At 43.6% G+C, this 16,454-nt stretch overlaps 2 protein-coding genes across 3 annotated transcripts in view; one reads left to right on the top strand and one right to left on the bottom strand.

The window, feature by feature from the left end:
- Window positions 1-16,454, bottom strand: part of LOC143326848 (low-density lipoprotein receptor-related protein 1-like) — an 83,588-nt gene that overhangs the window by 10,894 nt on the left and 56,240 nt on the right. For both annotated transcript variants that reach the window (XM_076740832.1, XM_076740833.1), the window contains exons 38-64: window positions 16,302-16,428; window positions 15,572-15,723; window positions 15,307-15,431; window positions 14,736-15,110; window positions 10,004-10,193; window positions 9,609-9,813; window positions 9,330-9,522; window positions 8,498-8,623; window positions 8,272-8,400; window positions 7,769-7,888; window positions 7,275-7,388; window positions 6,975-7,124; window positions 6,760-6,882; window positions 6,472-6,588; window positions 6,223-6,351; window positions 5,982-6,110; window positions 5,702-5,842; window positions 5,365-5,552; window positions 4,420-4,603; window positions 4,240-4,325; window positions 4,014-4,133; window positions 3,676-3,863; window positions 3,322-3,527; window positions 1,370-1,558; window positions 653-801; window positions 288-381; window positions 39-155 (exon numbers count right to left, since the gene is read on the bottom strand). In XM_076740832.1, coding sequence (XP_076596947.1) covers window positions 39-155; window positions 288-381; window positions 653-801; window positions 1,370-1,558; window positions 3,322-3,527; window positions 3,676-3,863; window positions 4,014-4,133; window positions 4,240-4,325; window positions 4,420-4,603; window positions 5,365-5,552; window positions 5,702-5,842; window positions 5,982-6,110; window positions 6,223-6,351; window positions 6,472-6,588; window positions 6,760-6,882; window positions 6,975-7,124; window positions 7,275-7,388; window positions 7,769-7,888; window positions 8,272-8,400; window positions 8,498-8,623; window positions 9,330-9,522; window positions 9,609-9,813; window positions 10,004-10,193; window positions 14,736-15,110; window positions 15,307-15,431; window positions 15,572-15,723; window positions 16,302-16,428 — 4,166 coding nt within the window. The remainder of the gene's footprint in view (window positions 1-38; window positions 156-287; window positions 382-652; window positions 802-1,369; window positions 1,559-3,321; window positions 3,528-3,675; window positions 3,864-4,013; window positions 4,134-4,239; window positions 4,326-4,419; window positions 4,604-5,364; window positions 5,553-5,701; window positions 5,843-5,981; window positions 6,111-6,222; window positions 6,352-6,471; window positions 6,589-6,759; window positions 6,883-6,974; window positions 7,125-7,274; window positions 7,389-7,768; window positions 7,889-8,271; window positions 8,401-8,497; window positions 8,624-9,329; window positions 9,523-9,608; window positions 9,814-10,003; window positions 10,194-14,735; window positions 15,111-15,306; window positions 15,432-15,571; window positions 15,724-16,301; window positions 16,429-16,454) is intronic.
- Window positions 11,854-14,617, top strand: LOC143326850 (galanin receptor type 1). Its single transcript, XM_076740840.1, has one exon. It carries the CDS (start codon window positions 12,346-12,348, stop codon window positions 13,375-13,377), a length of 1,032 nt encoding a protein of 343 aa, XP_076596955.1. The 5' UTR covers window positions 11,854-12,345; the 3' UTR covers window positions 13,378-14,617.

The following is a 16,454-nucleotide window of genomic DNA, read 5'->3' as shown; positions in this document are numbered from 1 at the left end:
AAAGTGTAAGATAATTATCTAGGGAAAGAGAGACATACCACAGTTGGCCTCGTCTGAGTTGTCCTGACAGTCGTTGTCTCCATCGCAGATGTAGGCAGGGTTGGTGCAGATGCCTGTGCCACACTGAAACTGCCCCGGCCTGCATTTAAACTCAGCTGTCATGGGGAAAAAAAAAGAGGTCACAGTGCGTCAGGAACACACTGAACTCGCACATCAAAACTAAATCACATGTACTGTATTTTACAGGAATGTGACACTATCATCTCCTAGTTATCTCAAACACTTACGGCAGTCTTCTGGCTCATCTGAACGGTCACCGCAATCATCCTCTGTGTCACATTTCCACCAGAAAGGAATGCACTTGTCGTTCTTGCACACAAACTGCAGGAAGCAGGAAGAGGGAAATTAGTCCGTTAATCAAAGTGATGATAGGGCATAACACCAGAGGCTCCTCTGATTCAATGCCACTGACAAAAGCAGGAGCTAGCTGCTGTAGCACTGGGCAGCCAGCCAGCTGTCAATAGACAATCAGCAGACATAAGCAGTTCATCAAACAAGACGCAGCGAGACATGGAGAAACAAAAATCCACTTATCAGCTGTAGTCATTCAGTCATACTCGCACAGATGATTGTGTTTGCACAGCCTCTTTACCTGGCTGGCTGTACAGTTAGACATGCAGGTACGCTGATCATTGGCCAGGTAGAAATTGGTGGGACAGGCACACTTGTAGCCTCCTCCAGGGGAGAGGAGACAGAGGTTGCTGCAGCCGCCGTTGTTCGTCTGGCACGGGTGGTTGAGCACTAGCAAAGAGAAGGAAAGAGGGGATGTTTTAGCTTCTGACTACAGACGTGTTTTTCAGATGAGATCTGATAATATCTGGATTAATGTTGGGGGAATTATAATCATGTGTGTCTTTGCATCTTTATATTTCAATACACATAATGAACTCCTACACTATAACACTGTTAAATGTTTATTCAAATCTTCTAGACTTGATGTTCAGTTCAGTGTGCATTATATGAAACAGAGTCAGATAATTTCATTTGGGAATTGAGAAAATAGTGACTTGGTGATTAAAACACACTTTTTCATTGTTTTCCATATTGCCTTTGTGTTTCATAATACACCACAAAAACAACAAACATAAAGATTGTCTTCATTTATTGAGAACATTGAGAAGTGTTTTCCTGTTTTTGTACACAGTCAACACCAAGGCCACTAAAGATGTCATACCCTAACAACAAATACACACAGTGTTTGTACAGTTATGTGTACTACGACTGACATACTGCATGCTATTTTCTGTCAAATTCCCAAACCTTCATGCATCAATTTCTACATGCTTCCTACTGCAGCGTGGCCTCTTACCCTCCGGCTGGCGATAGGGATGGTAGATGTGGATGTCCATGGGGCGATGCAGGGTGCTGATCAGGGTGGTCTTGTTGGTACCCAGACTCTTATGAGCTCTGTTGATGGACTTTGTCTCCCAGTCAGTCCAGTAGATGTACTCCTCAAACAGAGTCATGGCAAAGATGTGGGGGATGTCGTGGTTGAGAACTGCGAAGCAAAAGACAAACATTAGATTGCACTGCTCAGGAGAAAAATGAATGAGCAGTCAGGTACAGTCAATCTCTCATATTGAAGATTTCTCACTATGATTCTGTGAGGCAATTCATTTCTATAACTTATCAGCAAAATCCATGGTTTTCCTGATAATTAAAATATTTTTTAGCTTAAAAATTCTGTCAACACTCCAATATTCTCTCAATCCAATGACCAATGGGAACCCTAATTATTACATAATTTTGTGAGATGCCGTTTTCTTATTCTCGCTGCTGACGTGTTGATTTATCCCAAAGAAAACAACCTTAAACTGTAAATGCAAAAACAGAGGCAGGGTGGGGTTCACAGCTACAATGGCTCCACTATATCTGTATCTTATGTAAGGGGTTCTACGCCTCATTAGGCTTTACACTGTAATTGCACTTTTTCTGCGCCCATATACTTCACTGTTTGCTCTCAGTATTTGAGTCTGGTGCATTATGGAAACACACCATTAGTTTCTGCTATAAAACACAGCCTTCCAAGTACATCACATGTACATGGATCAGAAAATGTAAGAAGAAACACACGAGGCAAACGGGTGACACACAAGATCAATACGCCTCATCATTAAGCGACCATGGTTTCAGTATGGGTAACAAGTCAGGTGCTTTAAACAACTAAAATGTTGTTGTCAGGTGATAGGAGCCGTTTTACAACATCAGGCTGAACTGTGATATTAGTCAGATTAGCACAAAGCTCCCTTTGGTCAATCCTTATCTGAATTCAAACAGGCCAAGTCTCGTTCTGCAAACACACACAAGGCCACAGGTGTTTGAATGGCGTGTGTGTATCAAAGGATGGGTGAACAACCCCTTGGACAAACCACTGGTGGACTAACACCAACAAGCTAATACAAGACTGTGAGGTGTTTTTATTTTTTTTTCATCTTTTATGAATCGTAATTTCGTACAGAAAAGGCAGTTTTTCATGTTTCCATCTGAGTGGTTTTCCTCTGAATGAATGAATCAGGATGCTCAGGATGCTAAAAGCTTGTAGGGCGTTCATAGTACAATGCTCTCGTACACCCACAAGTTTACATTATGCTCATTCCTATTCCAGGAATGATGGGATGCCATAGCTATGTATGAGCGGAGCTTAGCAAATGTGCGAAATTTCAAAACAAACGCCCGCTGCACTTCAGAATTCTTCTGCATGCCTGGTCGGCTGACAATATCAACTATTGTAACGATCGTGCTAAACAACAGAGCGCTATGCAGTCGTCATGCATGTTAGAGGCCTCACTGGTCAGAACAATCTCGCCCATTCAGGGCTTCTGTCCCCTGGGTCTATACTGCAGGACTCCAGCCCAGCGGACAACCATCAGACCAGCCTGCTTATGCTTGGTGACTCCCAAACAAGTATGTTCATATGCATGATGAGAGGAAACTCATTCAGACAGCCGACAAGTCCATTATCCTGTCACCCTACAGAATTAAGCCACATCAACAGCTGGTTTGTCATAAACCATTTCTCCTGTTAAAACACTTAAAGCTTCCCAGTAAACCACCAGACTAAATCACAAATGCATCAAATATGGTGCCTTCAACGCCCAAAAACACAATGAAAAAGTACTGATTCACATGTACAAGTTACAGTATATTTACAGACTAATATTTAGACCAATACATGCAACTGGACTCCCACAATGTAAATCAGTTGGAAAAGTGTGTAAAAACAGAAAGAAAAGATTCAATGTCTGTGTATGAGTCTGTTACCTGTGTGTCTGCTGGTGCCATCCAGGCTGGCAAACTCAATGTAGTCCTCCCTGGCATCGGCCCAGTATATACGGTCATTGATGAAGTCCAGGGTTAGTCCATTGGGCCATGTGATCTTATCTTGTACAATGACACTTCTGTTGGTGCCGTCCATCCCAATTCTCCCAATGTGAGGATTGTCACCCCAGTCAGACCAATACAGGTATCTAATCAGGAGGGGATGAGGATAGTGTTACACTTACAGTTAGCGAATCTGAACGAAATTCACCTTGAATTCAATATATGGCTCTGCATTTATCATAAGCAGATGAGAATGTTTATAGTGTGAAACCTAATATAAGCTGTGCTTCTCACCCATAGCGTACGTCAACGGCCACAGCACGAGGTTCCCTCAGGCCACTGTTCACCAACACAGTCCGGTAGGCCCCATTGAGTTTTGACACCTCAATGGTGTCCCGACCTTTGTCACACCAGTACAAGTTCCCGCCAACCCAGTCCACTGCCAAGCCATCCGGGTTACTCAGGGAGGTCCGGTGCAAAACCTGCCAGATCAGGTTTTACACGACATTAGACAACGATTAAGTTTCCAGTTAGACAACTTTCAGAAAAAGAAGTAAATACTATGCTTAATGCGTTGGCTGTGTCGTTCAAACTTCCACTGAGATAAAGGGCCGTTTGACTTCCTCACTGACCTCCATGTTGCTGCCATTCATACGCATGCGTCGGATCATGCTGCCCTGAGTGGTCACGTCCGTCCAGTAGATCATCTGCTCTGCATAGTGGAAGTCCAGTGCTACTGCATTATTCAGACCCTGAAACAGAGGTAGGTATATTATTAATAGGTGTATGGAGCACCAATAATAAGAACTTGAGCTTGTTTTGTTTCAGCAGGTCAAACTGAGAACCAGTGTGTCTCACCTGTTTTATAAGAGTGTAGTTGGAACCATCCAGGTTGAGTTTTCTCAGGTAGTACCGGTTGGCAAAGATCAAGTAGGGCTCCTCTTCTACACACAAACACCGGACAGAAAATATGGGCTACAGCACTGAATTGGCTATGAGCAACCAGCAAAATGCACAACACACACAAGCATGCCTTACCCGATGTGGACTTGCAGATGGTGGGGTCATTGGGGCTGAGTTCAAAGCCATCCACACAGAGACAGTGGAAGCTGCCGTGTGTGTTGATGCACCGCTGAGAACACGGGTAGGTGGTTGTGCACTCGTCTATATCCACACACGTCTTCCCATCCCGCTTCAGCTGGAAACCAGGATGACACCTGCACTGAAGGGGCCAAGAGCGCAGGAGAAATGTCAGAATCTCACAGCCTGCAGGTTCTGGCACTTTTCACTTCTGGGTCTCTACCAGTTACACGGGCCAGCCACCGCTTGCCGCAAACCCTCTGTCCATCAACGTGACATATGTGTTTTTCCTTTCACCCAAAGCTTAATTCTTACCCACTAAAAGCTCAACACTGTCATGAAATCCAGTCGCTGCTGTCAAATAAGTTGCATAAATAGCTATGAATCTAATTTGTGCAGAACTGTCTGACAACAGGGAGCATGGGTAAAAGACAAGACAAGCATCCAAGTGTTTGTAAAACAAGTGGCATGATTATCATCTTACCACAAGGCATTACAAAAGGAAATCAGCTTGAACCATCACTTCTCACAAGCACATTTGTGTTTTGAAAGAACTTCAACACACACTCTCACACTTTAAATGAAGCTCTGACCACAGCCTCAACACCACAAACATGAGAGTTCACACAGAGTTCAAGCTGTTCTAAGACTGGCCTCCTACTTTCAAGAAAGAGAGCCAAAACATGTTTTTGTCTTACATAACTGCATGCCTGAAGTGAGTGGTTCCCGACCTTTTAACTTCAGGTCCTCCCTAACTCACCATTGCAGCATACAGTACACCCCATTTGTCTGTGAGGTAACTGCTAGAATTTCTTTCCCAATTAAAGTCAGTGAGTACATGAAGTAATTAGATTTGCTTTAGTTAGGGGGAAAAAGCATTAAACAACCAACTAGAAGGCTTACCTTGAAGCCAATCTTGAGGTCATCACAGAGCTGCGAACAGCCACTCATCTTACTGTTGAGACACTCGTTGATGAAGCAGTTGAGTTCATCTGATCCATCACCGCAGTCATCATTGCGGTCACATAGCAGTGTCTCATTCAAACACTTGCCATTACGGCACATAAAGGCTGACTCATTACACGTCCTCTCTGAAATCATAGACAAATTATATGTTATATTAGTGTCACTCTGAAACAGGATGCTATGGCAGCTATGGTTTCTCATATGACTCATACTTCATTATGTTGGCAAAGAAATTAAAGTCATACAGCAATAAAATGGTGATTATAAGCCCTACCTGAGTCAGTGCAGCGAGGGTTCTTGGGAGCCTCATCAGAGCGATCCTGACAGTCAAACTCTCCGTCACACTCCCACTTCTTCTGGTTGAGGCAGCGGCCGTTGGCACAGCGGAACTCATCTGGGCCACATGTTGGGTATTCTACACCAGAACAAGAGTATGTTTTTCATTGACCTTAACCTCGCCTGGCGGTACAACAAAAATAACCACAGTCTCTCACAACCTATTTTTTGGTCTTCCCGCATTTCTCTTCCAGGATCACAGTCGCATAAACACTCACCACATTCTGGGGATTCATCTGAGCCATCAGAGCAGTCAATGTCATGGTCGCATACAAAGTGCTTGGGGATGCACTGCCTGTTCTGGCACATGAACTCATTATCCACATCGCAAGTGCTGTTGGTGTACACTGAAAGGGGAAAAGAACAAACTGCAGTTAATGGACTGTGTTGGAGCGTTTCTGTGGTTTTTATTTCGTCACCACAGAGCAGAGAGATTTTCCATAGGGTTATCCCACTCACTGCAGCCAGCCTTCACACTCTCATCAGCTCCATCAGGACAGTCCTTGTCTCCATCGCACTTCCAGCGTTGAGGCACACACATGTGGGAACCAGGACACTGGAAAGCCTCAGGACTGCAGGTCTTGGATTCTGGAGCAACATTATGGGAAAGTACAACATCAGGAAATCTTACGAATACAGTTAAATGCCTCCAAAGGGCGTGGGAGAAAGTACTTTCGCACTGCTGAGGGCAAGTAATATGTCACTTACTGCATTTCTGGTCCTCGTCAGAGCCATCACCACAGTCATCAGAGCCGTCACACACCCAGTGGGAGGAAATGCAGCGGTGGTTCCCACATTCAAACTGGGTGGATGTACAAAATTTGTCTGCAAAGGATGGCAAAGAGAGCTCAGCATTTTGGAGAAATTATTCAATTTAAGTCACATTTTTCCGTGTGCAGTGGGAAGCCTAACGAGAAACAGTCAGGATTTTCCAGTATGCTTTGTGTTTTCAAGAAAAAATAAGGGTATTAGAGGACAGCTTTGCAGCAGACTGACCACAGTGTGTCTCATCAGCTCCATTCTCACAGTCATTCTCCTTATCGCAGGTCCAGCTCATAGGAATGCAACGACCACTGGGACAAGCGAAGAAGTTGACTGGACATTTAAGCTTCCTTTTATCTGCAAGACAACAGAAAAAAAAACGTACTGTAGAACCTTTGACTATTTCAGAGAAGGTGAAAGCATTTTAGAGAGGAAACATGGTACCCAACCTGGGCAGTTTCTCTCATCGGAAAAGTCTCCGCAGTCATTGTTGCCGTCACACACCCATGAGGACAGATAACACAGAGTCGTTTTCTCACAGCTCTGGAAGGACGCTCCTTTTACTCCCAGGCGGAAGAAACGGGAGCAATCCGTGGCTTCTGAAAACAAAGGAAAAAGCTTTTTAACGCCAACTTCTAAGAAATAGTAACTAATCCACGGAGCTCATTTTCCCACTTGAATCTCTTTCTTATTAAACCAGCGTTCCCCTTCGATAATGTTACTCAAATCATTATAGTAGATTTACTTACGGCAGTTCATTTCATCACTTGCATCCTCACAGTTGACCACCTGGTCACAGCGGCTGAAGTTGGAGATACAACTTCCATCTTTGCACTGGAACTCTCCAACTTTGCACAAGGTCACTGCAGGATGCACAGGAGATTTTGCAAATGAGGAAAGATGTACACCCTCACAAGCAAATAAAGCCTCCTCATTAGCCAACTTTACTATAAATTTAGTATGTGCCTCTCAGAAAGCATTTCTTTATATCAACAAAAATGTAAGTGAATAAGTAACACACTGAACAGAGAGCATCCAAGACCTGCAGCCCAGACCTCAGACCCTCAGCCATCTTTTAAATTTGTTCTTCACTTCTTCTCTGGCAGAACTAATCCAGTTAAGGTGTGCAAAATCTGATACCAGGCAAACATGGCTGACATGGTGTCTGTTTGTGCGTCTATCAAAAGCTTAACTAATGATTTTGCAATCAGTTGCAGTTATAAAATGGACATTAATGGCTTACTGTTGCAGGGCAGTTCATCTGAATGGTCACCGCAGTCATCCGTGCCGTCACACCAGAACTGGTGGCCGATACAGCGGCCATTCATGCAGCGTCTGTAGCCTTTCTTACAAATTCGATTGGCTGTGGAGGAGCAGCTTTTGATTAGAGTTACATTTTATACATTGATTAGAGTTACATATTTTACATTTGAAAATCTACCAATTTTAGAAATGAAACTGATAAGCTGTACAACATATTCTGTATAAAGACTAAAACAGATTTCCCACAACCCCTGCACTTAGCTCAAAATTTACATTTCTGTCCCTGGTAGTCATTTTCTCTATTCTACAGTCATATATTAGTCCTCACTCCTCCCAATCTAAAAAATAATTTATAGCATGTTTGCACTTATTCTACATTGCTTTGAATATGACCATCAACTTATTATCTGCAAATGAATAAAATATAAATGATGACCTGTGACAGCTCATTGCACACTGACTAATAGCCCCATAAAGACTCACCACAATAGGACTGCTTCTCATCAGACTTGTCCTTGCAGTGGGCCATGCCATCACAGGTCAGGCTGTAATTGATGCAATCGCCGTTTCCACACTCAAAGTCGTCCACACTTCCACATGACACATTCAGTGCTGATGAGGCAGACACATTTCAAATTCAGCAACATTTAATAAAGAGGAGGCTTTGTAAAATTGTATCCTAATACAAAGGAGGTGATCTGTCTCTTACAAGAGCAGGTGTTGTCTTCCAGAAGTTGTCTGTCTCCACGGCAACTGCAGTTGACCCGTCCATCAGATGTGGGCAGACACAGGTCTTGACAGCCTCCATTATTTGTTCGGCAAGGAGAAAACTCACCTGAGGAATGTAGAAGACAGAAGGGTTAGTTAGGGTAGTAATATCATGTTATTTTGTTGTGAAGACTTTTCTCATGTCAAAAGGATTGACACAGAGCCCAACACTATGTATCCAATGACATGAAGTCAAAGAATCGGCTATTTCGCACGGCCATATTTTTAATCTGTGGACATTGTCTTTCATGATGTACAAGATAACAAGACGAACACGATACAGTCATGGAGGCCATGAGGCTGGCATGCTGGTGTTTAGCAGGTGTAATGCTGACTATGTTCATCACCCAGTTAATCTGCCAATTTGCAATAAACACAAAGTACAGCTGAGGCTCATGGGAATCTCATTAGTTTTATGGGTAGTTGGTCATAAATCAAAGTACTGGACAAATCAAATTTTTGACCTGATGATGGTGCTAGAGGAAAAGTCAGGAGATGACCAAAGTGATTACAGTTCATCCTGAGCTGTCAAATGCCATGGCAATCATCCAATACTTAATAATATAGAGGTATTTCAGACTGCCCGACTGACTGACATGGTTATTCCCAGAGTCATGGCACTTACATTGCTAAAAAAAAAAAAAAAAAAACTCCACAGCCTTTTTCAGAACATGGCAAAACAAGCCTTTGTAACACCGATGACATTTGCTGGAATTCTGTAATTGAGAGCAACCTGTAGAAACTTCACAATCACTTCAGTGAATAATACTTACAGCTGTTGGTGTCATTAGCCACAGCAATGATGCCCATTGGCTGCTGAGGGATGTCAGCACGCAGCACTTTCATGTCTCCTCCTGTGTATTTGTCAGCTCTAAGGACAGCCCTCCTCACCCAGTCAGTCCAGAAGATGTAGTCTCCGTACACAGCCAGGCCAAACGGATGGACAGGCTCATTCTTCAACAAGACCTGAAGCAGAGACACTTAAGCATCGTTTTACAGAACAATGAGGAGTCTTCTTTATAGCCAAAGGGGAAATTAAAGGGCTGTCTTACATAACGGCTGCTCCCATCATATTCGCAGCGCTCAATCTTGTCCAGTGTGGCATCAGAGAAGTAGAGTTTCTCAGCGCGGTGGTCTATGGCCAGGCCGTTGGGAGTTTTAATATCACTGCCAATGATCACGAGCACATTGGCTCCATTCAGAGAGGCTCTCATGATGCTGGGAGACTGCTCGTTCCAGTTGGTCCAGAACATGAGACTGGAATGGGAACAAACACAGGACAAGTATAATGATGTGCAGTGGGAGTTTCCAAAATGTCTTGGCACCAATATTATGGTTGACTGAACGAACATAAATCTGCGGTCCAAAGAAAGAAGAAAAAGAAAACAGTATTGGATCTGGGCTTTGACATAGTCCAGAACGGCATGTTGCGATATTAATGACTCACTCCTGACACTCGTCCAGCACAAAGGCTCTGGGGTGGTCTTCTCCAGACATAGTGACCACAGTGTTGCGGTTATAGGCCACAGAGCGGCTCTGGTCCACAGTGTGCCGTGTGATGGTGGAGGTTGTGTAACTGGTCCAGTAGAGTGTATCCCAACCACGGTGGTATGCCAGGCCCTCAACTGACCCAACATCTGTGAAGCAGAGAAGAAGAAAATGGCCCACTGTAAATATTTTGGAACCATAACACTATTTTTTCTGACTGGAGCTCTTGTTGTTGTCCAGCCAAAACTGGAGGAGCAAAAAGTTTGCGAAGAACATACTCTTCATTTCACGTTGTGTGGACTGTAACTAGGAGCTTTAATGAGGATATTCAGTGAGAATACGATAAATTGTTAATCACTGTCATAGTTGTTCCTTAAGGTTATCCCAATCTTCCCACATCAGGTCATGAATGGTGAAACGTTGCGAGGACGAAAGACAAGGTTAAAAAGAAAAGTGAAAAAGAAAGCGTAAAACAGAAGTGGTACCACACAGAGCCGAGTATGTGCCACACCTGCTGTTCCTGGAGAGGGTTTAAACACTCTGTATCATCCTGTCATTTCATGGCTGGCTGCCTGCACATACAAATACTGCTCCCTGTGGATACTCATTCACGGCGACTTCTTGTTCTGGGAGGAAAACTGCCACTGAACAGCTTGAGTCACTTTAAGGATAACAGTCAGGGAGAAGAAGTCAGCCATGAAAGGTAAAGATAAAGCAGCTGCTCATTGTCCATCATCCTTTTGTCCTGCGACCCCCCACTCATACTGCATGCAGTAGTAGTAATGTTTTTATTCATGGTGCCTACATGACACACACTATGGAAAAGGTGCACTGCAGTCTTACAGGCTCCAAGGTGTGCATCCATCTGTTCTTGGTCACACTAGCAACCACATTTATGACTATGTACATCCAACAATAAAAATCTGAACACTCCACGAAAATGTTTGCTCTTGCCTAAAAGTCAATAATTGTCCTTTAATAGATGATTCAGATGAGTGACAAAGTACCTGAATCAGCCATAATGCAGGACAATTTTAAGGCTGACTACTTTGTTAACCAACCTAAAGGTAACTAAAAGACCAGCCTAGGGTGAAACAGAAGAGTCACGTTGATGTTTTCCATGGTCAACGTTCAGGCTTGTACAAAACAGAAATGAGAAAAAAATGTACTTGAGCAGCTAGATGCTTGGATTGAGGGAACCCACATACTGAGGAGGGATGAGTAAAGTAGGTTCAAGCCAGTAATGATAAACAGCACAATTACCCCTCCCCTCGCCTAGATCAGCTCAGCCCATGGTTACTGTGCAAACAGCGATGAAAACCTGTCCGGAAGACTCAGAACAGAGCCTTTTTGACTCACAGGAGTAACCCAACTGACATCTGACAATTAGCAAGCTTTTGGTACTATTCATTCGAAGATCATTAATTACTTCTTTTTTTCTTCAATGCTTGAAGGTTATGTTGATAATACCATAACTTCTCTGCTGGTGAGGTCTACAGGTCGCAAGTCTCCGAAGAGCTTCTAAATGGACAAGATGCCTCCTGCCTCGGTGACCACTTAACATCAAGTAGCATTGACTGCTTTTAAAGTGGAATATCTGTTGGTAACCACTGGGATGAATTTGTCCTCTGTTGCCTGGTTTCAAGAAATCAATACAGCCACAGAGTAACTGCTACACTGGCATCTCTCCGGATTTGACCCAAACCGCATTTCTTGGATAATGAAGGACATGCTGACGCAGCCAGGGAAAAGCCAGTGTGCAAGGACTGCTCCTTAAGGTCATGTTGATGAGATTTTTTTTTTCTGAGAAAAACTGGACAACAGCACATTTTAAGAGAAGTTTTCTGAGTCTTTCAGGTGAGCGAGCCTTATCCAAACCATCTTTAAATAGCTTCTTCAAACAGCTGGGAAATAGTGAAGATGACACAGTGGAAGAGACAACTTTTCAGACGGACTCAACCAGTTACGAACAGGAGCATGTGTGGCTCAAGAGGCAGCGGGATTAACCACTATCTCTGGGCACTTGACAATGAATTCGGACTTTGATCGTCTTCCCGGGAAGAGCACAGATTATAAATGTCAATGAATAACTCAACTGGCCAGTGCAATTAACTACTGAACTAATTGCTACCATTATGAGAGTACTTAATGGTGTGTTGTCATACCTGTGATTAGTACAATTTAATACATGAACCGGAGCCATAAGATGCATCACCCAGACACTGCATGAACATGCTGCTCTGATGCTCAGCCTTAACAGGCCATTAGATTTATTACTTAGTTGACTTTCATTGTGCATACATGGAGACTTTGGGGCAGCAAGTAAATAGCAGCAGCCTTGAACAAACAAATGATGAGGCTTTGATTAAGACCTTGGTGGCCATCCTGGATGGGCTAATTCTGGTGACTGGTCTGGTGGGTCAAACCCTGGTCATCACCATTCTTACTGGCAGGAGGAAAAAAGAAAGCCAACCCCCGCACGGCACAGACACCCTGCTGTTGGCTCTGAGTGCTGCTGACCTGCTGCTGTTGCTCTGCCTGCCTTTCCACACCAGTGCCATTACCCTGGGCTTCTGGCCTTTCGGCAGCTTTCTATGCAAGGCCATCAGCTTCCTGGGTGTGGCCTGTTCAGCTGCTTCAGTCTTTACACTTGCAGCTTTGGCTGTGACACGATACGTGACAGTGGTGCACCCCACCTGGGCGTACCGTTCGAGAATGCACCGACGCATACAGCTGACAGTAGCTCTGCTCTGGGTCCCCGCCTCCACCTTGGCAGCGCCACAGTTTGCCTTCCGCACAATTAAGGCCTCCAGCGTCGTGTACTGCTTTGCCTTCCTGTCTGACTTCAGCCAGCTGGTCTACAGCATTGCTCTCTTCCTGTTTGGCTTTGCTCTACCACTGGGCATTATTGTATTGATGTATGCCAAGATCTACTGTTTTCTTCGACACACGCGGTTGCTTGGGAACGCTCCCCAGCTGGAGCGCTACCAGAGACAGGTCACTCACACGTCAGCTCTCCTTGTCCTGGTCTTCACTCTCCTCTGGCTGCCCTCCTATGCCCTCATGTTCTCCTTCATTGGAGGAACCATAACAAGCTCACATAGATACAAGATTATTTCCATCCTGGCCAGACTGTTGGCATCTTCTGTAGCAGTGGTAAACCCTATACTGTACGGGTTTATGTCCCAGAAGTTTAGGCGAGAATTACTAGAGCTGGGTAGAGAACGCTGGGCTTGCTGCAAAAGCTGTCTGATTGGTTGCCCTCATGTGATGAGTAGGGACATGGTGCAGCCCTTTGAGCTGGACACAACCTCAGAAAGAGGACAAAACTGACTCTTTAGCCAAAAAGAAAACTGCTACCTCAATCTTGGCACTTGGGCTAGGTAATATAGTTTAAAGAAATATCAGGATTTTATTATGTCTGTGTATATTTATATATCACTGTATGAAAACATAAGCAAGATGACATATGTAATAAAGTATTGTTAAATGCAATTAACTTCATTCCATTATTACGTAGTATATAAGGTAAAACTCTTCACCTCATGCACATTTTGTCAAGTTTCTAAAGACAAGTTGCTTGGATTAATTAAATAATTAATTAATTAACAGTATTGGTACCCATTTGGTGAGCGTCAGTGATATCTGCGAGGTGAGGTGTCTGGACAGAGCCAAAGTGTCACTAAAAAAACAACACCCACCCCAGCCACAGTCTGTTCAGCCTGCTGCTGTCCGGCAAGCGATAAAGAAGTATCTGCTTGCATACCGCCAGACTACAAAGCAGCTTCTTTCCTCTTCAACTCATTCCCAGAATCCACAATAAAAAGAGCAGTTTGTTTTTGTGTGTATAGCATAAAGGGACTACAGCTGTATGTTGTAGTACAACCCATTGTTGTAGAATGATAAATAAATGAACCTTGTACATTGAACTGTGAGAATGTAATAAAACAGTGATCATATAATCGTGTTATTATTCTACTAAAAGCTGATATATGAAATATTAATTTATTGCCAAGTCTTATCTGGCAATGATATACTCCTTAGAGAACTGAACTAAATACTGTAGTTGGGGGGTGAAAAACTATGTGGAAAAACTGGCCATCATTTTCATTCAATCTGTTCATATCACTGTTCTCAGTGCAACATCAATAAACACCCTAACCTCATGCACTCTATTTGTTTTCCTGTCTTTCCTAACAAAGAATTACAGTTTTGAATATGGCTTGCTAATGTGATGCTTTTCTGGATGGAGTTCAACAACCTACCCTTGAATCATTTAAAGAGAGTGGGATTTAAAAGACACTTCAGTGTTGAAACAAGCAAAAAAAGCACAGTATGTGTGTGTGAGTGTGAGTGTTTGTGTGTGCAAGTGTGTGCAAGTGTGTCTTCAAGTGGCAGTCCTAAGTGATGTCAATCTCCTCTGGTTGAGAAGCTGCAGCTGTGTGTAAATTACAGTGGATCCTCCTGAGTGCTTGTGTTGTCAAAATGTGTGATGATGGCTGTTTACAGTGTCGAGGAGACGAGGGACAACATTCAATTATTAATGGACCGGATAAAAGAAAGGGTTCCACAAGGCAACACAGCTGAAATACACATCGAGAGACAGAGTGGAAGGAAAGGTTAGGTGAATGCTTGGTGGAGTTTTCAGGTGTTGAAAAGAAGTGACATGTGATTGATGACTCCATACTTACTGTCCACAACAATCTTGCGGTCTGTGCCATCATCATTGATCTGTTGGATGTTGCCAAAGTGGATGTCACTGAAGAAGATGCGGTTGGCTCCCTTCCCTCCGCCGCCATGGTAGTCAAAGCTAAGGGCGATGACATTCTTCATGTGGTCAGGGTCCTCAAACGGCTTTATTGGCGCGTTGAGGTTCGTCTCGTCGGACAGGTGGATGCTCTTCAGTATGGTTCGCTCTGAGTACAGCAGGTATCCGTCATAGTCACGGCAGCTGCGGTTGTCCTCTGCCAGCATGCCGTGAGCACAGGCGCAGGTGCGCTCAGTGTTGCCACGGAAAAGACACAGCTGCTCACAGCCGCCATTGTTGTCTTTGCAGACGTTGGTGCCTGGGGAGAGTTTGACACATTTATGTGGTGTGTTGTTTATCAAATAATGAGTCTGGTTAAATACAGCATTTCATCAAATCCTGGGGGGGCTCACAGTTCTTGAGAGGACATTTTTGTCAGATTTCAAGGCAAAAAAGCTCCTTTTTAAGGGTTTGTAGTTAAGCTTAGTTTGTGTGTGTTCTGAGTGCGTCCCCACCTTGCTGCCTGGCCCTGTTGAAAACCTTGATGTCTTTAAGCTGCACACCAATGCCAGTCCTAAGCTGCACAGCATCTGTAGCATTGTCTTTGCTGCCTCTCTTAATGGAGCCATTGGCATGTGTCCTAAACAAAAGACAACAAAACTGTTGAGTCAATTAACATCATGGTACATTATGATACCTACCACGATTCAACAGCTGTCATTGATTAACACGTAACTAGATAATGAAGTAATGAACAAATTTATTAACCACTGAACTGACCTGTCACTCCAGTAGATATATTCCTCAAATACAGACACAGCAAACATGTCCATGTTGTTGTTGGCCAGCACCAGCTCCCTGTTCTCTCCAGTCTCCAGGTTGATACGCTCAATCTTGTCAGTCCTGGCATCACACCAATACAGCAAACCCTCCTGCATGGAGAAAACAGAAATAAAATAGTGTTGATTATTCAGGGAAGGTCACACTTTCAAAATGAAAATCAAAACAAAAAGGTATCAGGGAGACTGGCTTCCTGGTACATTGTTAATTCATAAACACATCATAGAAACCATTCAAATTTCAACTTAAGCTTGTTCGCCACAGCACCTCATGCTTTAATATAACAATACTGGATGACTTTTGCCTGTGATTTTAGGTGAGCGGCAACAGCAAAAATTTGAACAGCTCAAGAGCTAAATTATATTATACAGGCTACATATGTCTGGTATACTACTGTATGACAGACAGCAGAATTTACACAGTATAAACGTAAGTATTTTGAACTACAATTGTGGCTACATTAAGAAGAACTGATGACATATTACAATTCAAATTAAATGTATGAAACCACAGGGCATATAATGAGCCACTTCAATTATTCAATCGGTGTAAGTTATGGATGATTCTTGCAGTATAAAGGAAAAACTGACCAATGGTCCGGTCTCTGGAAAAGTCACAGTGCATTTGACAAAACTAGACACAGGAAATATAAAAGTTCTATTGTCCACACCTCGTAGTCGACGGAGATTCCATTGGGCCAACTGATGCTCACATTGACAAGGACCAACCTCTGGGTGCCATCCAACCTAGAGCGCTCAATACGAGGGTACTGACCCCACTCAGTCCAGAACAGATACCTGCACAGAGGTCCACACATGAGCTC

Source organism: Chaetodon auriga, chromosome 10 (genome assembly GCF_051107435.1).
Source record: "Chaetodon auriga isolate fChaAug3 chromosome 10, fChaAug3.hap1, whole genome shotgun sequence".
NCBI classification, from domain to species: Eukaryota; Metazoa; Chordata; class Actinopteri; order Chaetodontiformes; family Chaetodontidae; genus Chaetodon; species Chaetodon auriga.
This window is presented reverse-complemented; position numbering and strand designations above follow the sequence as displayed.

Bases quoted from the DNA above. Each gene is read 5' to 3' on its own strand.
- LOC143326850 (XM_076740840.1), top strand. From the start codon at position 12,346: ATGGAGACTTTGGGGCAGCAAGTAAATAGCAGCAGCCTTGAACAAACA.